Source organism: Bos javanicus, chromosome 18 (genome assembly GCF_032452875.1).
Source record: "Bos javanicus breed banteng chromosome 18, ARS-OSU_banteng_1.0, whole genome shotgun sequence".
Lineage (NCBI taxonomy): Eukaryota > Metazoa > Chordata > Mammalia > Artiodactyla > Bovidae > Bos > Bos javanicus.
Window position 1 is genome coordinate 29,710,497 of NC_083885.1, and position 25,724 is coordinate 29,736,220.

The window sequence follows — 25,724 nt, forward strand, 5'->3', positions numbered from 1 at the left end:
ATCCCTGGGTCAGGAAGATCCCCTGGAGAAGAAAATGGCAACCCACTCCAGTATTCTTCACCTGGAAAATCCCATGGACAGAGAAGCCTGGAGGGCTATATAATTATGGGGTCATAAAAGTCAGACATGACTTAGTGTCTAAGATTCTCATTCTCACTAATTCATTCACTTATTCATTTTCTCAACAAATATTTATTTTGTGCTATATGTAAAAAACACTTATTCATAATCCTGATCTTTAATAAGATATCTTAAAATAGCTACTTCATATGGGGTAGGGATTCATCAAGAGTGCAAGACAGTGATACCTAGTTTGTTGCTGCCTATGATTTTATTCAGCGTCTTTTGGTGGTTCTCCTACCTGAACTGTAAGGAATATGAGAAAAGAACTGTCTTTCTCTATATACTCTTTTGGCCTAAAATGAGCATATATTCACAAACTGATATTTCCCCCCATCTTGAGTTGATCTGCCTTTGTATCTGCATGTGTGTGTGTGTGTGTGTGTGTGTAGTTGGGGATCTTGAAAGGGATGTCTCTCTACTTGTATTCTTTCCTTAAGAGTCATGGATATCTATGCCCCTCAGTGTGTAAAGAAAATATAAATTGGATAAAGAGTGCATTAGGAGGCTATCCCCACAGGAAGAACAGCATCTTTTGGCTCCTTCCCACGTCTTTTTGTCTATTGGTTTCACACCTGAGTTCTCTGGGGAGAACCCCTGTTCTCCTTCCGGAGGGCTTAGAAGAGATTCCACATGTAATAGAAGATGTACCTGCTCCTAACCCCCATGGGCCACCCACTTCCTGGGAGGACTTGATCTGGGTTGTTCTGCAGTTTTCACAGTGAGTCAGCTGTGTGATGGATGCAGATACCCTAGGTTTTGATCAGCACTTAGGGAGTAGTGGTTTATCAGTTATAATGAAACTGTCTCAGACAATTGGTTAAGCCAGCTTCCCCTTTCTCCGTGTCACTCCCACCTTGCAGTCAGACTTCCAACTCCAAATCCTGAGATTTCAATGGAAACCAGTGTCTTGTACTTAATGATGCTCAAGTACTTTTCTCTCTACCATTCTTTTGTTTGATTCAACACAAATAAAAATATAAAAATAATATTCAAGATAGTCTAAATTTGTGAATGTCAAAAGCAGAGCATGGAGTATATGCTTTCCCCCCAATTTCATGAATGACTAGAAATAGTATTACAATCAGTAGTCTTAAAAATTGGATACTTAGTCCCAAGAGGTGATGGCACTCATCCAAAAACAAAGTCATGCAAAAAATTAATAGGAGTTTGGATCCATAAATTAGTGCCTAAGTTTATCTCATTTGGAAACATCTCTTAAAGTAAAAATCTTCTGATAGATTGAGGAATTGAAAACTATTGAATTTTTCAGTATCACCTCCATATATATATTTTTCCCCCTGGACCACATATCCTCTTTATTTCTTCATGCTAAAAGGCCTTATTTAACAGTCTCCCCTACCGTGGAACAATTACCTGTTAGTGGAAACAGGTTTTCAGGACGCACAGACTTTAGTATCACTACCTATTTTTAAAATTTTTATTTTATATTAGAGCATAGTTCGTTAGCAATGTTGTATTAGTTTCAGGCATATAACAAAGTGATCAGTTATACATATACATGTATCTATCCCTTTTCAAACTCTTTTCCCATTTAGGTTATTTCAGTGTATTGAGCAGAGTTCCCTGTGCTTATATAGTAGGTCTTTGTTGGTAACCTTTTTCTAATCAGGGTATAATTGGGTTATAATATTGTGTTTGTCTCTCCTGTACAATGAAGTGAATCAGCTATATGTATACATATATCCCTTCCCTTTTAGACCCCCCTCCCACACCCCATAGCACCCCTCTGGGTCACCACAGAGCACCTAGCTGAGTTCCCTGTGCCAAACAACAGCTCCCCACTAGCTATCTCTTTTATACATGTGAAAGTTATTGAAAGGGAAAGTGAAAGTCATTCAGTCATGTTCCACTCTTTGCTACCCCATGGACTATACAGTCCATGGAATTCTCCAGGCCACAATATTGGAGTGGGTAGCCTTTCCCTTCTTTAGAGGATCTTCCCAACCAAGGAGTTGAACCCAGGTCTCCCACACTGCAGGTGAATCCTTTACCAGCTGAGCCACAAGGGAAGCCCAAGAATACTGGAGTGGGTAGCCTATCCCTTCTCCAGGGGATCTTCCCAACCTAGGAATCAAACTGGGGTCTGCTGCATTGCAAGCATATTCATTACCAACTGAGTTATTAGGGAAGCCCATTCCCATTTTATACATGGTAGTGTATATATGTCAATCATAATCTCCCAGTTCATCCTACCTCCTCATCCCCACCACTATGTCCACACTTCTGTTCCCTACATCTGTGTTTCTATTCCTGCCCTGCAAATAGGCTCATCTGTACCATTTTTTCCTGCCCTGCAAATAGGCTCATCTGTACCATTTTTCTAGATTCCATGTATATATTCAACATTAATGTATGATATTTTTTTACTTTCTAACTTACTTCAGTCTGTATGACAGTCTCTAGGCCCAATGCTACCTGTTAAAAGGCTTCTTTAATCTCCTCTTTCAACACTAGATGCCTTCATTGGACTCCTCAGCATCCCCATTTCAAGAATTCTGGAAAGTGAGAGGATGGGAAAATATATTCCATCCAAATGGGAATCAAAAGAAAGCTGGAGTAGCAATCCTCATATCAGACAAAACAGACCTTAAAATAAAGAAGATTACAGGAGACAAGGAAGGACACTACATAATGATCAAGGGATCAATCCAAGGGGAAGACATAACAATTATAAATATCTATGCACCCAACATAGGAGAACCTCAATACATAAGGCAAACACTAACAGACGTAAAAGGAGAAATTGACAATAACACAATAATAGTAGGAGGCTTTAACACCCCACTCACACCAATGGGCAGATCATCAAAACAGAAAATTAATAAGGACACGCAAGTCTGAAATGATACATTAGACGAGATGGATCTCACTGATATCTTTAGGACATTCCATCCAAATGCAGAAGAATACACCTTCTTCTCAAGTGCACATGGAACATTCTCCAGGATAGAACACATCTTGGGTCACAAATCAAACCTCAGTAAATTTAAGAAAACTGAAATTGTATCAAGCATCTTCTCCAACCACAATGCTATAGAGACTATATATCAATTACAAGAAAAAAACTGTAAAAAACACAAACACATGGAGATTAAACAACACATTTCTAAATAACCAACAGGTTACTGAAGAAATCAAAAGGGAAATCAAAAAATTTCTAGAAACAAAAGACAATGAAAATACAAAAACTCAAACCTATGGGATGCAGCAAAAGCAGTTCTAAGAGGGACGTTTATAGCAATACAATCCTACCTGAAGAAACAAGAAAAACATTGAATAGAAAACCTAACTTTACACCTAAAGCAACTGGAAAAAGAACAAGAAAAAACTCCCAAAATTAGTAGAAGGAAAGAAATCATAAAGACCTGAGCAGAAATAAATGAAAAAGAAATGAAATAAACAATAGTAAAGATTAATAAAACTAAAAGCTGGTTCTTTGAGAAGATAAACAAAATTGACAAACCCTTAGCCAGACTCATTAAGGAAAAAAGAGAGAAGAAACAAGTCAACAAAATTAGAAATGAAAAAGGAGAGGTTACAACAGACAGTGCAGAAATACAAAGGATTATAAGAGACTATTATGAACAACTATATGCCAACAAAATAGATAATCTGGAAGAAATGGACAGATTCTTAGAAAAGTTCAATCTTCCAAGAATGAACCAAGAAGAAATAGAAATTATGAACAACCCAATTACAAGCACTGAGTTGAAGCTGTGATCAAAAATCTCCCAAAAAACAAAAGCCCAGGATCAGATGGCTTCACAGGAGAATTCTATCAAACATTTCAAAGAGCTAATGCCTATCCTTCTAAAACTCTTTCTAAAAATTTCAGAGGAAAGAACACTTCCAAACTCTTTCTATAAGGCCACCATCACCCTGATACCAAAACCAGACAAAGAAAAAGAAAAAAAAAATCAGACGCAAAAAAAGAAAACTACAGGCCAATATCACTGATGAACATAGATGCAAAAATCCTCCACAAAGTTTTAGCAAACAGAATTCAACAGCACATCAAAAAGCTCATACACCATGATCAAGCTGGGTTTATTCCAGGGATATAAGGATTCTTCAATATATGCAAATCAATCAATGTGATACACCATATTAACAAATTGAAAGATAAAAACCATATGATCACCTGAAGAGATGCAGAAAAAGCCTTTGACAAAAGTTAGCACCTACTTATGATTGGAGAAGGAAATTGCAATCTACTCCAGTACTATTGCCTGGAAAATCCCATGGACAGAGGAGGCTGCTAGGCTACAGTCCATGGGGTCGCAAAGAGTCGGACATGACTGAGCAACTTCACTTTCACTTTCACTTATGATTAAAACTCTTCAAAAAATTGTCATAGAAGGAACCAACCTCAACATAGTAAAGGCCATATACGATAAGCCTACAGCAAACATTATTGTCAATGGTGAAAAACTGAAAGCATTCCCCCTTAGATCAGAAACAAGACAAGGGTGTCCACTTTCACCACAATTATTCAACATTTCTGAAGTCCTAGCTATAGCAATAAGAGAAGAAAAAGAAATAAAAGGAATCCAGATCAGAAAAGGAGGATAAAAGCTCTCACTGTTTGCAGATTACATGATACTGTACCTCCTGCTGCTGCTGCTGCTAAGTCACTTCAGTCGTGTCCGACTCTGTGCGATCCCATAGACGGCAGCCCACCAGGCTCCCCGGTCCCTGGGATTCTCCAGGCAAGAACATTGGAGTGGGTTGCCATTTCCTTCTCCAATGCAGGAAAGTGAAAAGTGAAAGTGAAGTCGCTCAGTTGTGTCCGACTCTAGTGACCCCATGGACTGCAGCCTACCAGGCTCCTCCATCCATAGGATTTTCCAAGCAAGAGTACTGGAGTAGGGTGCCATTGCCTTCTCCGGATACTGTACCTAGAAAACCCTAAAGATGTATCAGAAAATTACTAGAGCTAATCAGTGAATTTACCAGTTACAGGATACAAAATCAATACACAGAAATCACTGGCATTTCTACATACTGACACTGAAAAATCAGAAACAGCAATTAAGGAATCAATCCCATTCACCATTACAACAAAAATAATTAAATAGCTAGGAATAAACTTATCTAAGGAGACAAAAGAACTGTACAGAAAAAATTATAAGACTCCAATAAAAGAAATAAAAGACATAAATAAAATGACATAAACAGATGGAGAGATATTGCACATTCCTGGGTAGGAAGAATCGATATTGTAACAATAACTATACTATCAAATGCAATCTACAGATTCAATGCAATCCATATCAAATTACCAATAGCATTTTTCACAAAACTAGAACAAAAAAATTCACAGTTCATATGGAAACACAAAAGACCCGGAATAGCCAAAGCAGTCTAGAGAAAGAAGAATAGAGTTGGAGAAATCAAGCTTCCTGACTTCAGGTTATATTACAAAGCCACAGTCATCAAGACAGTATGGTACTGGCACAAAAACAGAAATACCAACCAATGGAACAAGATAGAGAGCCCAGAAATAAACCCATGCACCTATGGGTATCTTATTTTTGACAAAGAAGGCAAGAATATACAACGGGGCAAAGACAGCCTCTTCAATAAATGGTGCTGGGAAAACTGGACAGCTCCATGTAAAAGAATGAAATTAGAATATTTCTTAACACCATACACAAAGATAAACTCAAAATGGATTAAAGACCTAAATGTAAGGCCAGAAACTATAAAACTCTTAGAAGAAAACACAGGCAGAACACTCAATGACATAAATGAAAGCAAGATCCTCTATGACATACTTGCTAGAGTAACAGAAATAAAAACAAAAGTAAACAAGTGGGACCTGATTTAAAAAAAAAAAAAAAACTTTTGCACAGCAAAGGAAACTATAAGCAAGGTGAAAAGACAACCCTCAGAATGGGAGAAAAAAATAGCAAATGAACAACTGTCAAAGGATTAATTTCCAAAATATATAAGCAGCTCATACAATTCAATACCAGAAAAACAATTTAGTCAAAAAGTGGCAAAAAGACCTAAACAGACATTTCTCCAAGGAAGACATTCACATGGCTAACAAACACATGAAAAGATGCTCAACATTGCTCATTGTTAGAGAAAAGCAAATCAAAACTACAATGAGCTATCACCTTACAGTGGTCAGAATGGCTCTCATCAAGAAGTCTACAAACAATAAATGCTGGAGAGGGTGTGGAGAAAAGGGAACACTTTTGCACTGTTAGTGGGAATGTAAATTGATACAGCCACTATGGAAGATGGTATGGAGATTCTTTTAAAAACTAGGAATAAAACCACCATATGACCCAGCAATCCCACTCATAGGCATATACCCTGAGGAAACAAAGATTGAGAGAGACACACGTATCCCATTGTTCATTGCACCACTGTTTACAATAGCTAGAACATGGAAGCAACCTAGATATCCATCAACAGATGAATGGACAAAGAAGTTGTGGTATATATACACAATGGAATATTACTCAGCCATAAAAAGGAACATGTTTGAGTTAGTTCTAATGAGGTGGATGAACCTAGAACCTATTATACAGACTGAAGTGAGTCAAAAAGAGAAAGATAGACACCGTATTCTAACACATATATACAGAATTTAGAAAAATGTTACTGAAGAATTTACTTACAGGGCAGCAATGGAGAAATAAACATAGAGAATAGACTTACGGACATGGGGAGAGAGGAGGAGAGGGTGAGATGTATGGAAAGAGGAACATGGAAACTTACATTACCATATGTAAAATAGATAGCCAACGGGAATTTGCTGTATGGCTCAGGAAACTCAAACAGGGGCTCTGTATCAACCTAGAGGGGTGGGATGGGGAGGGAAATGGGAGGGAGGTTCAAAAGGGAGGGGATATATGTATACCTATGGCTGATTCATGTTGCGGTTTGACAGAAAACAGCAAAATTCTGTAAAGAAATTATCCTTCAATAAAATATAAATAAATTACAAAAAAAAAAAGAATTCTGGCGAGGATCCTATGTTACCACCCTGTTCTGATTGCCCACATATCTTGGCTTCCTAGATGGCTCGGTGGTAGAGAATCCACCTGCCAAACAGGCTACATGGGTTCAATCCCTAAGTCAGGAAGATCCCCTGAAAAAGGAAATGGTAAGCCAATCCACTATTGTTGCCTGAAGAATCCCATCCCAGAGGGGCCTGGGTAGGTGGCAGTCCATGGAGTCACAAAGAGACAGACACGCCTTAGCAACTAAACAACAGCAACAACATATATCTCTTTTAGGATTTATCATATACAACACTGCACGCTCAATGGCTAGCATATGACTTTAATATTAGAGTGTAGATGTTGACTAGGTATCATTTAATGTGAATTACAAAGAGATTCTCATTCATCAATGTATATCCTAGCATTGTTGGACAGCTTGAGTTTATCTGAATGTTTCTTCTCAAAGGTCTGCACAGGAAAATTCTTTAGCCAGTCCTCAAGGCAGTGGAAATGATAATTTATGTAATCCTGATATTTTTTAAAAAGAGATCTTGTATGTTTGCACTTTATCACTTTGGCTCAGAAGTTATAACAATGACTCAATTCCATAAAGGCATTCCATGAAGATTCTATGTATTATTCTTGATTTTTATAAAAGAGAACCATTCGTTATATGGATTATTTTTTCCAAGGAGTACTTTTTGCCTTAGCTCATTTTTACAGGTTCCACTGAGACAAATGCTATTTGTATCCAATAAAGAAAGATGGTCTGAGTCTCAACAAAAGGTCAATGAATTAACTTGGTTTATTTTGCAACTGGTCATTTTTCTTAGTCTTGATTGCCTGAAGCAACGTGCACACTGTCCTGCAACTTTACCCTGATTTCTTCAGATAATTAAGCATTTACTATTCACTTGCCTTGCATTTTATTTAGATGTTCCATCTTCAGTCACTTAGGATGGTCTGCAACTGTTTTCTCACTGCTGTCCTCAAATTAGTAGCTTTTTAAATAAATGCCACATTTCTCCCTGTCTGTGCTCAAAATGTTACAAGCAAACATATGGTATAGGGGGTGGCCGGGAGAGGAAAACAAAAAAAAAAGAGAGAGAGAGAAAACATTTATAGAATACAAAATAAGCTATTTTCAGCCTTTTGAAGCTATTCACAAAAATGACACTTCATTTTACAATTACTACTGCCTCACATCTTATCTGACATCAAATTGTTTCCTGTGTCCATGTATAAAGGAGACCTGGGCCCGATTCCAAGTTCTATGGGTCCATTTCTATACCAACAGCAGCCCAGGGAATGAGACACAATGCATGGAAGTCAGGTGGGGTTACAGGAGAACGTGAAAAACTGGATCTTGCAATCAGAGAGACTCACCTGAAGCCTTGCTTCAAACACCTTGTGCAATAAATGTATTAATATCAGTTCTGATCCTCTGTTCTCTGATCAGTAACACGGAGATGACATTTAGTACCTACCTCAAAATATTGTGTGGCATAAATTAAATTAAATTTGATAATGCATGCAAACCCAATTAGCACACTGCCAAGAACACAATACATGTTCAATAAATGAGGTGGTGGTTTATAGTCTTGTTTTTATTTCTTCCTATTGTTTATAATTTGACAGAGAGTTTGATGTAAGGATAGGGAAGACATTTTACCTTACTTTCTCTGAAATACAGTTCTGTCAACTGCAAATTGGAGACAGAAATTCTTCCTTCTTCACTATGGTTTAGAAACACCATAATATTTTCCCTTTTATTACTATTATTATTTTTATTACTATCACAGTGATCTCCAGAATAGGGAGATATATTAATAACCATCCTTTCTTCTGCAATGGCTGCAATGGTTCCCTGAACCTTTCCATCTCAACATCTAATCTAGAACTGAATCTGAGCAAGAGTTTATAAGTCTCAAGGTTCGTTTTTGCAAGGACCAGAATAGCACTGCATTGGCTTAAGATATAGCATGAGACTTTGAAATGATGTGAATTTGAGTCTTCAGTGAATCTCAGTAAAAACAACAAAAATCACACGTGAGGTTACAGTGGTGTTCTTCCTACCACAAAAATAGACAGAAGGAAGACAGGCTGGAAATCAAACTGGATTGCCTTCTTGGTGTTTCCGCATCTTCTCTGTAAGTTGTGGCAAGCTTTTCCCTTTCTCTTTATTAATTCATTCCTTCCTTCTCTTCTTTCTCCCCACCTTACCCTCTTCATGCCTTTCTGTCTCAACTACTTACTGAATAATTTCAGGTGCCAAACTCTCTGCTAGGCATAGGGATGCAAAATGAACAAATTAGACAAGCCCCATTCTTTCATGAGCTGTACATTCTAGCATGAAAACTGACTTAGAAACATAAGCAAGTCAATTACAAGATAATTACTGATTAGGAGACGCTCACAGAAGAGAATAAACAGAATAAATAGCAAATCTTTCTGAATCCTAAGCTGATACCTAAAACAAGAGGAGACGCTCTTCCTGAGACAGAGCAATTAATGTGCTCTGGTGACAGGAAGTAAGTCCATAAAGTTGTAATGTAACAAGCAAGCAGGAAAACAGAACTTACTATGTTCCAAAGTCCGGAGTTCTGTCCTTAGCATTCTTGTGAGAGTAAAGCAAGACACATACATGTATTCTTGTCTCCTATCCTTGGGTTTTGTCAGTGGAACCACCGACTGAAACCGCCTACCCTGGCCAAGTAGGCCAGTGGTCACCACAGTGACCACTTGTGGCAATTCAGAACTAACAAGCTACTGCCAACTGGAAGAATTCAGAAAAAGTCAAAAGGAAAGAGGAGACTCCATTCCTTATATCTTACCACCTCTCAGAATCCTTCTCACTGGAATCCATCTTGGCTGAGTGATGTGTGCAGCACCAAGAAGGACCTTGAGCCACAGTGATTGGCCAGAGACAACCTGGAACCTAACCCAATTACCATAAATCCCGAGACTTCGAGCCACATGGCAGAGCAGTTCTCCTGAGTTCCCTTACCCTCCTGTTTCTGCCCAGGCACCCCTTCCCAATAAAGTCTCTTGCCTTGTCAGCACAGGCATCTCCTCAGAAAATTCATTTCTGAGTGTCAGACAAGAGCCCACCCTCAGGCCCTGGAAGGGGGGTCCCCCTTCCTGCAACAGTTTTATTTTCCTTATTGAAAATATTCTAACATCAAGGACTTGTTGACAGTGGTCAGTGGGCAGTCTTCTTTACACAGATCATTCCCCAAAATGATTCTCCAGATTCCAGTTTTTGCTGGAAGTTGTGTCGCTAGGTCATGTGCAACTCTTCGCGACTCCATGAACTACAGCATGCCAGACTTCCCTGTCCTTCACTATCTCCTGGAGTTTGCTCAACCTCATGTCCATTGATTTGATGATGCCATCCAACCATCTCATCCTCTGTCACCCCCTTTTCCTTCTGCCCTCAGTCTTTCCCAGCATCAGGGTCTTTTCCAGTGAATCAGCTCTTCCCATCAGTTGGTCCAAGTATTGGGGCTTCAGCTTCAGCATCAGTCCTTACAATGAATAGTCAGGGTTGATTTCTATTAGGATTGATTGGTTTGATCACTTTGCTGCCAAGGGACTCCCAAGAGTCTTCTCCAGCACCACAGTCTGAAAGTATCAATTTGGCACTCAGCCTTCTTTATGGCCCAACTCTCACATCCATACATGATTACTTGAGGCATATGTAGGACTGGTTTTAAGTTTCAAGCGGGTATCTTACTCTTCCCAGGTATATCTCAGCCAACAGCTGCACAAGGCAGGTGATAATAAAGCCTGGTCATTTGTGTACACTATGAGACTCCTTTTAAGAGAAATCTTTGTTCCAGGGATGTCTATGGGTTTGGGCAAGATGCTGGTGAATCTACATTGCCTTAGCGTATATCCTCTTCTAACTTGTATGGGTTTAAGGTCAGAATTACAGTGTGATGGACTTCCCTGCCTAATTCTGTTTCATGTCTAACCTGGATTGCATGTTTTTTACCCTCCGCAAATTCATATGGTGAACTGTAATCCCCTCTGTGATGGTATTTGGAGGTGGCAGATTTGAGAGGTAGATCATGAGGGTGAATCCTTCACAAATAGTATTAACATAGATATAAAAAGAAGCCAGAGACCTAGCTTCTTCTCTTTCCAAGGGAACAGGAGAGACAGCCTCTGCAACCCAGAAGAGGGCAGTCCCTAGAACCTGACGGTACCCACCCTGATCTCAAACTTCCAGCCTCCAGGCCTCTGAGAAATAAATGTCTGTTTCTTATAAGTTGCCCAGTTTATCGTATTTTGTTACAGCAGTGGAACTAAGACAGTACTTCTTCTATCTTTCACAGTCTTTAAGCCCCAAGAAGTCACTTGTCCTCCTAACTCCAAGTCAGAGTCTCTTTCTCAGATGAGGCAAATGATGCAAATCTTCTCATCACCAGAAAGGGTATTTTCTTTCCTTTTGCTTAGAAAATAAAAATTCAAATGTTCTATGTTCTTTGTACCTTTTTCTAACATAAAATATTTTAAAATATTCTTAATGTACTTCTGCCTTATACCCTCCTCTACTATGTCCACATGCATTCACACCAGTCTCAATTTTTCTTTTAGAAAGATGACCAAAGGTCTCAGAGATAGACAAATTTAGATCCTTTAGAAACAACTAACCCTCTGCTTTCATTCGAACAAACTCAAGTATAATTAAGCAAACATTTACACAATAATGCTTACTTTTAATTTAACATGTTGATGTTTCAATATGTGATTTACTATTTGATAAGCTATTTGATAAACTATATCAACTTGCTAATTGATAAGCTATTAAACATCTGTTGCTGACTCTATTATTAAATTTAGCCTCTACTTCCTTCTGCTCTCTGCTTGAGTTAAAAACCTTAACTTCATTCAACCAGTATTTATTAAGTAACTTCTATGTACACGCTTCAAGTATCATTTCTCTCCACTGCATTCCCACAATAGTACCAGAATACACTTTCTAAAATATGAATCAGATAACTTTGTATCTGTCAAATTGGACATGATAAGGCTAAAATGAATATGGGTTGAGATAAACACTCATTATGCTGAGTGAAAATGTACATATTAAATGTTGCTGACAACATTTAATTAAGCAAATAGCAATATATGTCAAATGAGATTTAAAGTTGCCCAAATTCTCTGACTTAGTACTAGGCTTTTATTCTCTGTACTTCATGGTAAGTTATTCCTAAAGATATAAATTATTTAAATGGCATCATCATGCTTCCTTGTATTTATGTTGAAAAAAAAATCTGTCTGCCAAAATGGATTGTGAGATATTGTAGGCTGAATATAGCCTTTGTGAATTTGTCTCCTTATATCTAACTTGGTTCCTGGCACGTAGTGAATGCTGATTTGGACATTTGTTGGATAAATATCTATTGCTGGCCCAAAGGTAAAAACTTACAGTTATAAAATGAAGAAGTCCTGGGGATATAATGTTCTGTGTGGTGCTGCTAGGGGTTAAGAACCTGCCTGCTGATGCAGGAGACTTAAGAGACTCAGGTTCAATCCCTGGGTCAGAAAGATCCCCTGGAGAAGGGCATAGAAACCCACTCCAGTATTCTTGTCTGGAGAATCCCATGGAAAGAGGAGGCTGAAGGGTGACAGTCCATAGGGTTGCACAGAGTCAGACACAACTGAAGTGAGTCAGCACAGCATGGCACATAGTGTCTATAATTACTAGCACTGTGTCATATATTTAGAAGTTGCCAAGATCCTAAAATTTCTCATCAAAAGAAAAAAAAATACAACTGTGTGGTGATGGATGATAACCAGACTTATTATGATAATCACTTCACAGTACATGCTGTGCTACACTCAATCAGGTCTGACTCTTTGAGACCCCATGGACTGTAGCCTGCCAGGCCCCCCTGTCCATGGAGATTCTCCAGGCAAGAATACTGCAGTGGGTTGCCATGCCCTTCTCCAGGGAATCTTCCCAACCCAGGGATCAAACCTAGGTCTCCCATTTTGCAGGTGGATTCTTTACCATCTGAGCCACCAGGGAAGCCCTCTTGGGCTTCAGTATTCTTATACTGAAGTGAGTAGCCTATCCTTTCTCCAGGGGAACTTCCCAACCCAGGAATAGAACCAGGGTCTCCTGCATTGCAGGTGAATTCTTTACCAGCTGAGCTACCAGGGAATCCCTATTAAATCTTTATGCTATACATCTGAAACTAATATAACACTATGTGTCGATTGTTTCTCAATATCTTCTCAATATACTTTCTCAATAATTGTTTCTCAATATATTACACTGTAAATGGTGAACCAAAAGATTCAAGTAAAGAAACAAATAGCCAAGAAGCGAAGAGGAGATTATTCAATTTCACTTAAGGAGTTAACACTTTTCTGTTTTGCGAACGCCACTATACCATACCTCTTGCCATTGAAAAGAGAAGTTTGAAGATGTCTGTCAGTGGCTTTGAAATTAAAGCCCTGGTTCTGGGTCCCAACCCTGGTCCCATCTCTCACTGTGACTCTGGCCGAGGAGTAGGACATCTCCAGATGTTTCTCTTTTCCCTTAAAATTCAGAGCTGACCACCTTCTCTACTCTTCCCCAGGGTCATCAAGGAGGACAAAGGAGATGACATCTATAGCAGACTTCTTCGCTGAGGAAAACCGTATGTAATTATGCCCCTAATTAATGTATTTTACAAGAGTTATTTCCTGTTTCTGAATCTAAATTCAATTTTAAGCCATGACCTATTTATGTATAGATATACTTTTTCTCACTTTTAAATGCATGAGGATTTTTCTTTGAATTAAAAAAAAAAAAGTAAGGAGAGGCTCTAAATTTTTAATTTAATTAATAATTGACTTAATGGTAAGACATGAAAATTCATCTCAATACTGCTGAAAACTCATGAATCAAAGTAACAAATGTATATGTGCCCACATATTGAATTTTTCTATTTGGAAGTCTGCAGACAAAATCACCAGATACAGGAAAAACCTATACCCAAAAGATGGTGCTATTTTAAGTAATTTTAAAATATGCTATAAAAATCATGATTATAAAAAGTCTGACACAGTGTCTTTGCTCTCTTGCTACACTGTTAAAATTAAACAATAAAAGATATATCTTCATTTATAAAAACTGTTATTTTATGAAGTTATCTGCCAAATCATTAAAAATAGATTTTCTAGTTTGTCTGCTTTATTTTTTTAAATAACTTATTTCCTGTTTGCTAAAATCTATATCATTGAACCCAAGATACTGGCTGCATTTAATATTGGCAAAAATGATAATATTTTCATGAGAGTCCTAGTACACAGATATCAGAATCCTGTTTAACAAATGAGGAATCTAGTAACAAATATAATAATATCCATGCATGAAATGATTACCACATGCCATGTACTGTGTGCTGAATATTTATTGGTTCATCTGATCTTCATAAGGCTATGAGGAAGGTTCCACTCCACTTCATAGATGTGCAAGTTAAAACTTAGAAATCTTTATAAATGTTACTTGCCAAGCATTTTGCAGCCAATAAGTAATTGTATTTATTCTTAAATCTGATATCTAAGTCGGCCTGAGGTATAAGCACACTTTTTTCCCAGGGATGAACAACGGTGCCAGGCCATCTGTTAAACAGGTGATATTCTACAAAGGATCTGCAATTCATTTTAATATGTATCAAAATGATTGTCAGGCTTGCCATGTATCTGGCACTGCACAGGAATAACACATTCAAATGTTACTGATAGGCAGTGAAGTTCCTTAACCAGAGCATTTCATAATCCACATTCCAAGAAAAGTGTATCCCTGAAGCAATGACACAGTAAATAGAATTCAAAATTTAGGCCACAAACCTGTTTCAGGCTCAATGGAAAAATAAGGTTGCCCTTCCAAGATGCTATAAACCAACTTCGCACTGTTTCCATAAACTGGGTCATCAGCATCAGTAGCTGTTACATTAGTGACAGACGTACCTAAAAAAAAAAGGAAAAGAAAAAGATAAAATAAGAATTAACACATTATTCTTTGCCAAGAGCTGAATTTTGTCAAGGATATTATACAGAAATCCATGTGTGGTAATGAGGAAGAAAAGAAATCTTTTTAAAAATATGGAGATAAACTATCATAACTTCAACAATATACAAGCCTTTTAAAAGACAGAGTACTGCTAAGTTGAAGTACTATATAAAGACAGCTCTTTTAGAATCTGTATTATTTAAGATTCCTTTGTAGTTTTCATTTGAAAGATACCTATCAGATTCGTGGGCTTAGAGAATATGAAAAGGATACATATCAAAGAAATATGAAATGTAAGGTTAATAAGATGATGGATATAAAATGTAACATTTAAGTTCTCCAAAAAGCACAACTGAATGTACTTGGAAAAACTGGCTGCTGGAAAAGCTGCACAGAATATGAAAGGAATATTTTATCCCATCTTATTTATTTCCTCAAAATATAAAATTACATTGGACTACTAATTAATCATAATATTTAGATAACTGGGCCTATGGATAACAGAATCAAAACTTTTATTTTTTTCCCCAGATTAACTTTCCATTTTTATTCACTCATTCATTTAGCCATTGAATACATTCAGCTTGCTTGATACAAAGTCAAAATTTACACTCGAGAAGCTTACATTTGGTGGTAGGAGGGAAGAGGAGAGGAGAGACAAATTCAGCTGAATGCACTGACACTGAGTTTGGACCCCTCACTTAATCCAGCACAAACCGGATATGGTCAGGGACAGCTTTCTGAGAGGCACTGCATTTGAGTGGAATTATGAAAGGTGAAAGATGCTTACTCCTTGGAAGGAAAGTTATGACCAACCTAGATAGCATATTGAAAAGCAGAGACATTACTTTGCCAAAAAAGGTCCTCTAGTCAAGGCTATGGTTTTTCCTGTGGTCATGTATGGATGTGAGATTTGGACTGTGAAGAAGGCTGAGCGCTGAAGAATTGATGCTTTTGAACTGTGGTGTTGGAGAAGACTCTTGAGAGTCCCTTGAACTGCAAGGAGATCCAACCAGTCCATTCTGAAGGAGATCAGCCCTGGGATTTCTTTGGAAGGAATGATGCTTAAGCTGAAACTCCAGTACTTTGGCCACCTCATGCGAAGAGTTGACTCATTGGAAAAGACCCTGATGCTGGGAGGGATTGGGGGCAGGAGGAGAAGGGGACGACAGAGGATGAGATGGCTGGATGGCATCACCGACTCGATGGATGTGAGTCTGAGTGAACTCCAGGAGTTGGTGATGGACAGGGAGGCCTGGCGTGCTGCAGTTCATGGGGTCGCAAAGAGTCGGATATGACTGAGCGACTGAACTAAACTGAACTGAACTGATGAAAGGTGGGTAGAGTTTAACCAGGAAAAGAACAGCAGGGAAGGAATTTTAAGCATAAGTAAAAACAAAGTAGTCTGCGAGACTGTTAAATTCTGGGAATTACTGAAAGTGGGGAGAAACTGGAGAAGTCTGGTGTGCTAACAAGAAGCATGTTTTATGAGGGCAGGGTCCATGTCTTCCTCACTAAGTGTTGGACGTGTAATGATTATTGAACATACATTTGCTAACTGAACGGATGGACAAATGAATAAATCATCTATGATTTCATAACGAATGGTAGGTATCACAAATGAGCTTCCTAGAAATAGATTCTAAGATGAAGATTTCTTGAATTTTTACTGAGGCGTCCCTTTGATCAGTATATTAATACATATACACAGAATCTAGAAAAATGATACTGATGAACCTATTTGCAGGGCAGGAATAGAGACCCTGACACAGAGAACAGGCTTGTGGACATAGATGTAGAAGGAGAGGGTGGGACGAATTGAGAGGATAGCATTGACACATATATACACTCTAATGTGTAAAGCTGGAGAAGGAAATGGCAACCCACTCCACTATTCTTGCCATGAATCTCACGGATAGAGGAGCCTCGTGGGCTACAGTCCAGGGAGTCGCAAAGAGTCCGACACAGCTTAGCGACTACCAACAAATGTGTAAAGTAGATAGCTAGTGGGAAGCTGCTGTATAACACAGGGAGCTCAACCTGGTGCTCTGTGATAACCTAGAGAGGTGGGGTGGGGTGGGGTGGGCGGGAGGTTCTAGAGGGAGGGGACGTAAGAATACTCATGGGCTTCCCAGGTGGCTCAATGGTAAAGAAAACTGCTTGTCAATCCAGGAGCCACGGGTTTGATCCTTGGGTTGGAGAGATCCCCTGGAGGAGGGCATGGCAGCCCAATCCAGTATTCTTGCCTTGAGAATCCCATAGACAGAGGAGCCTGATCATGGGGTCTCAAAGAGTCAGACACAACTGAGCAACTGAGCGTGCATGCATGGCTGATTCATATTGTTCATGGCAGAAACCAACATAACACTGTAAAGCAATTATCCTCCGATTAAAAAAAAAAAAAAGTATCTGTAGGAAAGCGAAAAGGACAAGACTGGGAAGAAGGAGCACTTGGGCAGTGATGCAGTTACAACAAAGACCTCAGTGGACTTCTCTTTAGAGTTGGGATGGTCAATGAGGAAATCCATCCAAGACTTTATACTCCAGCACTGACCAGTTATTGGCTGTGGGAACCTGCCTCAGAATGGAGGCTTGGCCCTGGTCCAGGCGGCTGTCTTCAGCTGAGGGATAATCAGCCCTGAACTGTCGACAGTCAACACGCCCTGCAGCTGAGGGAAGAGTGTTTTAAACCTGAAGGGAGCTGTGGGTGGATCTGAGCAGCATTTTTTTTTTTTTTTTTTTGCTGAAACAAGGTAGAGCTTCTGCAAGATCTTGCCAATCAAAATCTTTTTTGAAGTGTGTTGAATTATGGTCACTACATAGGAAAATGTAATGTTTGTTGAGCAGTTGATCATCCTGTAAAACTGGAATTTTTACTCGGCATGATGATTCAGAGGTTCTACAAAAATCTACAGCTAGAGATAAAAAATGCTTTGAATGTGTTGTGTAATACATTTCACCAGACACTGGGAACAGTATCAAAAAAATAAATAAATAAAGACTCACTTTCACAAGTAGCTCATCAACTAGCTGGTGAAATGAGCACATGCAAGCAAAATATTTGCAGTTATTTGAATATTGTGTGGGATGGAGAAGAATTGGAGGAAAGACATTCCAGGTGAGAGGAGGATAGTCAGATAGACATGACTAGGTTTCTGTTAGAAAGAGAGATGTCTGGAAAAGGTAGTCATTAAAACTAAAGTTGGAGATGCAAACAGAACAAAATATAAGGGCACATAAATGTCAAGATGGGAAAAGTTAGCTTCAACATGTAGAAAAGAGAGGAGATCCATCATTTGCAATCAACCCTAGGTAGGAGGCTCCTCCGTTAGTACTTCCAGACTCAATTGGAGGCAGAGATACAGAATGTTAGGAGATGAGACAAGTTATGAGGTTTACAGGTATAGTCCAATTAAGAGATGATAAAACATTGACACTGGGTAATGACAATAAATACAAGTCTCAGTGCTGATTTTCTTGTTTTGGTCCTTGCACTAATTTCACCTAAAATGTTCAGCTGAAGGTAAGCTGATGATGCTTTTGAACTGTGGTGCTGGAGAAGACTCTTGAGAGTCCCTTGGACTGCAAGAAGATCAAATCAGTCAGTCCTAAAGCAACTCAACCTTGAATATTCACTGAAAGGACTGGTGCTGAAGTGGAAGATACACTATTTGGCCACCTGATGCAAACACCCAACTCATTGGAAAAGACCCTGATGCTGGGAAAGATTGAGGGTAGGAGGAGAAGAGGGCAACGGAGGATGAGATGGTTGGATGGCATCACTGACTCAATGGACATGAGTTTGAGCAAACTCCAGGAGATGGTGAAGGACAGGGAAGCCTGGTATGCTTCAATTCACGGGGTTGAAAAGAATCAGACATGAGTTAGCAACTGAACAACAACAAAGCTAAGTAAGGGGTATACATGAACTATTTTTGAAACTTTTCTCTAAGATTAAAATTAATTCAGGAGAGTTTTTTTTTTTTTTTAAATGAATCACAAGAAAAAGATGCAAGATTTACTAAAAGAACTGAGTTCAGAGACTAATCTGAAAGGGTGAACTCTTTCTTCCCTGCAGAAGGCCATGAGATAACTTTTGTTTTTGTTTTGCTGGGTTGTGTTTTTACTTAGATTTTGTTTCTAGGAGAAATTATTTCCCCCATTATGAAATCATAACACATTAACAGAAAAATAAAGTCAAGCTCTGTACTCTGTGTTGGGCTGTTAGTGAGTGTGTGCATTTCATACTAGTTTCTGTTTAGGCTGGAAAAAGAGAAGAGATAAAATGAAAAAAAATCTGTTATCAACAGAGTTACCTTCTAGTGGGGGTACTCTAAAATTAAGAAATGCCTTCATAAAGAGAATAAATAAATCTAGATAGTGTCTGAACAATGACAAACTCTGTGTATATTTGTGGGGTGAGTGTATTTGGGCAGAGTAGCATGGAGTTCAGGCTCCCCCGGTGGCTCAGCAGTAAAGAATCTGCCTGCAATGCAGCAGACCCAGGTTTGATCCCTGGGTCGATAAAATCCCTTGAAGGAGGGCATATCAACCCACTCCAGTACTCCTGCCTGGAGAATCCCATGGACAGAGGAGCCTGACTGGCTACAGTCCACGGGGTTGCAAAGAGTCAGACACGACTGAATGGCTAAGCAGCAGCAGCGTGGGGTTAAGTTTCACAGATGGAATATTTATATGTGAAATGTTCTGATGTAAGTACCTTTTCTCTTCGGACCAATCATTTAACGTGTCTTCGCTCCAGATTTCAAGTCTACAACAAATGTTAAAATTACTGCGAGGGTCCAATGAAATAATATAGACAGGGGCTAGAACAGAAATTACCATATGCTAAGTCTGTGAGTACCAACTCTGCTTATGTGTTAGTATCCAGCTTTGAAAAATATTTGGATCCCTAGGGTTGCTTTCAAATCTGTGGGATGACAATATAGGGATGAAGGTGAAGCAGTTTTTAAAGTCGTCTCAGCAATTCTAATGTAAAGCCATACTTCAGATAAACTCTAATGGAAACCAGGCTTTTTGAAATTTAACTTCACTCTTCTCCATCAGATCAGATCAGATCAGATCAGTCGCTCAGTCGTGTCCGACTCTTTGCGACCCCATGAATCGCAGCACGCCAGGCCTCCCTGTCCATCACCAACTCCCGGAGTTCACTCAGACTCACGTCCATTGAGTCGGTGATGCCATCCAGCCATCTCATCCTTTGTCGGCCCCTTCTCCTTCTGCCCCCAGTCCCTCCCAGCATCAGGGTCTTTTCCAATGAGTCAACTCTTCGCATGAGGTGGCCAAAGTACTGGAGTTTCAGCTTTAGCATCATTCCTTCCAAAGAAATCCCAGGGCTGATCTCCTTCAGAATGGACTGGTTGGATCTCCTTGTAGTCCAAGGGACTCTCAAGAGTCTTCTCTAACACTGCAGTTCAAAAGCATCAATTCTTCGGCGCTCAGCCTTCTTCACAGTCAGAAGCATTAATTTTCTATCCTGATTACTGTGAAGAACTTTTGCTCAGATTTGTTTATAAAATGAAGTAACTTTTAAATCACTCTGCTGAATGAACAGTCATGGAGATTGCTCAGTCATTTCTGACTCTTTGCAACCCCATGGACTCCAGCCTGCCAGGTTCCTGAGTTCCATCATTTACCTGCTCTGCTCTGTGATTCATTGCTTTCATATACAAAAGCAATAATCTGGGGACTTCCCTGGCAGTCCAGTGGCTAAGACTTCTCCTTGCAACGCAGGGGACGAGAATTTGATCTCTGGTCTGGGAACTAAGATTTCACATAACTTGGAGCAACTAAGCCCATGTGCCCCAACTACTAAGCCCAGGACCCACGACCGAAAACTCCATGTGATGCAACCAAAGATCCTACATGATGCAATGAAGATGCTATGCGCCACAACTAAGACCCAATACAGCCTAATTAATTAATCAATTTTTAAAAAAAACACAATTTTTTTATTCTTCAAACCTCAAAGTTTTGTGCAAAAAACAAATGAGATAATAGTAAGGGAGTAGTGGCTAGAAAGACAACTTTAGAGTCAAACTGTCTTGAACAAGAACACTTGTTTTATATTCCATGCTCAACTTGTATTAGTTGTGTGTCCTTGCCCAAGTAACAAAACTTTCCTAAGCTTGAGTTCTTTAATCTGCAAAAAAAAGGAAGTTAATAGAAATTGTTATATCCTAGGCTTATTGAGATAATTAAATATAATAATGTATGTAAAGAGTATGTGTTCATGCATGCTAAGTTGCTTCAGTCATGTCCAACTCTTTGTGATCCTATGGACTGTAGCCCGCCAGGCTCCTCTGTCCATGGGGTTCTCCAGGTAAGAATACTGGAGCGGGTTGCCATGCCCTCCTCCAGGGAATCTTCCCCACCCAGGGAGTGAACCTGCATCTCTATGTCTCCTGCATTGGCAGATGGGTTCTTGACCACTAGCGTCACTTGGGAAGCTCACGTAAAGAGGATAAAAGAGTTAAATACATAATATTTCTGAGAGCTTATTGTCACTATAATTATAGGCACATTATGTGTTTGAATATGAGATATTGAATAATAAACTAGCCTTTTCCCATTTTAAGTGGTGGTGGATATTGTAATTGTAACTAGGTGTAGTTTTGCTTAGTCATTTTAATACTAGCTTTCTTTCACTGGAGAGGGTGTGGAGAAAAGGGATCCTTCCTACACTGTTGATGGGAATGTAAGTTGGTGCAGCTACTGTGGAAGATAGTATGGATGTCCCTCAGAAAACTAAAAACAGAAGTATCATATGATCTATCAATCCCACTCCTGGCACATATCCAAACAAAAGTATAATTCAAAAAGATAAATGCACCCCTATGTTCATAGCAACACTATTTCCAACAGCCAAGACATGGTGACAACCTAAATTTCCAACAACAAATGAATGGATAAAGAAGATGCGGTACATGTATACACTGGACTACTACTCAGCCCTAAAAATCGATAATGCCATCTGCTGCAACATGAATGCAACAGAGATTATCACACTAAGTAAAATAAGTGTGAAAGTGTGAAAGACAAATACCATGATGTCATTTATATGTGGAATCTAAAATATGACAGAAATGAACCTACCTATGAAACAGAAAAAAACATATAGACTGGTGGTTGCCAAAGGGGTGGGGGTGGAAGAGGGATGAACCGGGAGCTTGGGATTAGCAGATGCGAACTGGTATATATAGAACAGGTAGACAACAAGGTCCTGCTGTATAGCACAGGGAAATATATTCAATATCCTGTGAAAAAATCATAATGGAAAAGAAAAAAAGTAGCTTATTTTCTTAAATTTGGAAGAGGAAACACAAAAAGACATTCTCAAATGCAACAAGTTAAAAAACACACAATCTCAGGTTCACCCATCCAATCAATTTCATATCAGTTTCCTCTGTGGCATAAAATTGCTCAAAAATACAATGTGTTTTGATGTAGCAGGCACAAGGCCAGGCACTGGGCACATCCTTAGTACAAGTGTCTTAGAGTTACTTGAGTGAATCGCTCCCATATTTGAATGTCACATCTCCCAGTCCATACAAATCCCACACGCTTGCCGAGAAGAACCACTGGGCTGAGGACTGTAACAAAGCTAAGACAAGCTTTAATCCACATCCTCCCTCAAGATCTTTCTGCCTGATGTCTGGCTTCTCGGGAAATCCGCATCCTTTAGCTTCAGACACCTGGAAATGAAAAGGCAGCACTCCTTTCCGTCAAGGATGATATTTCTCCTAATAGTGATTCAAGACTGTTGACGCACCTGTACGCTGGAATAGATGTGCATGGAGGTTTTGTGGATGCATTTGTCAAGTGATTACCCAGAGGGGGGGAAATGGATGCTTTGAGGTTAATCTTGCAGCAGAAAAGATTTCTAGTCAAGCTGCGGTGTAGGCTCCTCCACGGAAATGCATGCAGAATGCAGACCATGGAGGCAAATTGAAAAGTGTAAACCTTGCAGGATAATGTTTCTTCAAAGCGGCAAGTGTTGGTGTGTGATAAATAGGACCCTGAGTGATACCCAGGAAATACAACAACAGGATTCTCTGTTTGTGTTTTCATTTGGAACTGTTTCTGTCCCTTGGTTGACAGTACAAGAGCCTCATTTAGCTAGTGACTATAAATTTGACACCGTGCCATTTCTCCAAGAAAGCCCCTATTATAATCCAACTTGATTCAGATCCTAATTATAATAATATAGCTGTTGTATTTCCAGCTGTTTTTCAACAAACATGATCCCTGTCATCACAATTCATCCTGCCAGTGTCAAGTCAAGTGTGAACGGCATCAATCCCAAGGTGAAGTCCGCTTTTAATAAATCCATATTTTTTCTGCATTTAGCTTCTTGGTTAAAGTGCAATTGGCTTGGATTTCAATTAACACGGTGCTCCCAGAATCCTTTGCCTCTGGCCATACCTGAAAGTTCCCTCCCATTAGCAACAAAACCCACACATCTCCCGCCTATAATGACAGCACACACTACAAGGAAAATTAACCATTAAAAATTTTACACTGTCAGGGTAGAGGTTCCAGCTTGCTGACAAACTAAGATGAAAGGCCTTCGGGAAAATAAGATGTTGAGGTTTTGGGTAGTGAGGCTCTGTTAGCGAGGCTCTACTTTTTTATGAGCAAGTCAGCACACCAATTCTGCACATTATTCAGAAAGAAAAATGCTGGTGCTGACACCCTGAGCGGAAAAACAAAGGTTTGGTGCAGCGTGAAAATGTGCACACTGGAAAAGCTAAAACCCTTATGATGAGAAGAACACAGACCCCATTTGCAAAGACTTATTTGCAATACATTTTCAGAGAATAAGCATTTCAATAGCAGGTGAAAAATAAAACAGCTGAACCTTCCACACTAGCTGAAACTCAGAAAGGTGTGCATAACTGGCCCTCCCAGGAACATCTCCCAAATCTGACTTGCCCTTTCAGCTATCCTGGGCCAAGTTCAGTATGGACAACCCCCAGACAGGGTAACTGGCATTACCATCTGAAAATACATTCTTTAAACAGTCACGCATTCCAAAGCTCATAGGCCTAACAGGTAACAGCAACCTATGCAATGCCTTCATTATTTTAATAAAATTGAACTCTCAACCCATTCCCCCTCACCTTCCTTATTAATTCCCCCAAGCAGTAGGCAACACAAGAGGTAATGGGGCACAGGTGTTAATGACAACCCTTTTGGGTTGCTGTTGCACCACAGAGCAATAATTTCATGATACCCATGTAACTTGTTGATGTTTAAATTATTGCTTACTAGAAGCTGAAGCATCTGGCCCTAGAGGTTTTAAATGTGTCATGCGAAATCCTTTTTATTTTTTTTAGTCTTATCAAACCTGGGATTCCTGTGCATGCACTTTTAGAGGTGTTTTTTTTGTTTGTTTGTTTTCCTTCCTGTTTGTTTGTTGGGTCTGAGCAGAGACCTTGTATACTTAAGAACAAAATCAGAGAAATAAATGCAGACAGCCAATATTCTTTTTTCCTCACATCTCTATAACTGATATCATAGGCTTCAACATTCATTTCTCCTAAAGGGACTCAAGCAAATTCCCCAAGTGGGGAAGATGACCTAAACCTTACTGATATTTTTTTTCCCCGTTTTGCTATTTAATTATAGAAGACACACGCCAAATATCCAAACTTTTAGGGGATCTTTGGAGGAGGAAAAGGATTAAACATGGATCAGTAAAAATTGCAGCTTATTTATTTTAACCTTGTATATGGAGAATTCCTCCCCATCTAAGTTCTGAGGGAAATAGTGAATTGTACCATCTGACTGTTCATTCACCTATAAGCAGGAAGGTTTCCACTTCCTTCTAGGAATCTGTGCTATGACCTACTGTTGGTTAACTAGGAAAGTTACGTCAGGGCACTAACAGACGATCTAACCTTCCCTTTGGATGGTGATCGATCTAGCAACTGAGCAAAAGGATGAGGCGGTGTCTGCTTGCCATGTCACTGCAGAAACCTCCCTTTGAAGACACACAGCCCATACTGCAATCTCAAACAGTCACTTCCCATGCTGTCTTCTTCCACAGAGGCCTAACCATTGCTTGCTGGGTGTTTTCCTCCCATGCCAACTCAGCCTGTAGTGCAGAGTCACTGCCAAACTCTACAGGCTCCAAATTGAATTTATTATGGGAACAGGGACAGACTCAAAACTGCAGTCAGGCGGATGGACAGCACTGAAATGTATCCTGTCATTTCTCTGGCTCTGTTTTGGAACATAAACTCGGGAAATAAAATGCAGTTTCCAGATTATATTCTGGAGCATTCTGAGGTATAAACTGTTTTGTAACTTAATGAAACAGCCCATACAGACTTAACAGGGTGTTTTTAAAATGAGCCTGGAAGTTTCTGGAACAATTAAACACTTCAAAAGACACACTAGAGCACACAGATGTCTTCTCTTCACCCATGCAGCATTCCGGCAAACATCTGTAATGTGCATCGGGTGAGAGAAATGAAAAATATTGTATGAAAATGTGTAACTGTAAAATCTCAGCCCTTGTTTACTAGGCACAGGAGGAAAAATGCCTTCTGGATCCCAGGCAAACAACGCCAGGATGG

The 25,724-nt window shown here is 39.3% G+C and overlaps 1 protein-coding gene across 1 annotated transcript in view; it reads right to left on the reverse strand.

Moving 5' to 3' along the window:
• CDH8 (cadherin 8) overlaps positions 1-25,724 on the reverse strand; it is a 407,409-nt gene that overhangs the window by 197,330 nt on the left and 184,355 nt on the right. Inside the window, exon 4 of the mRNA XM_061387406.1 lies at positions 14,958-15,077. Coding sequence (XP_061243390.1) covers positions 14,958-15,077 — 120 coding nt within the window. The remainder of the gene's footprint in view (positions 1-14,957; positions 15,078-25,724) is intronic.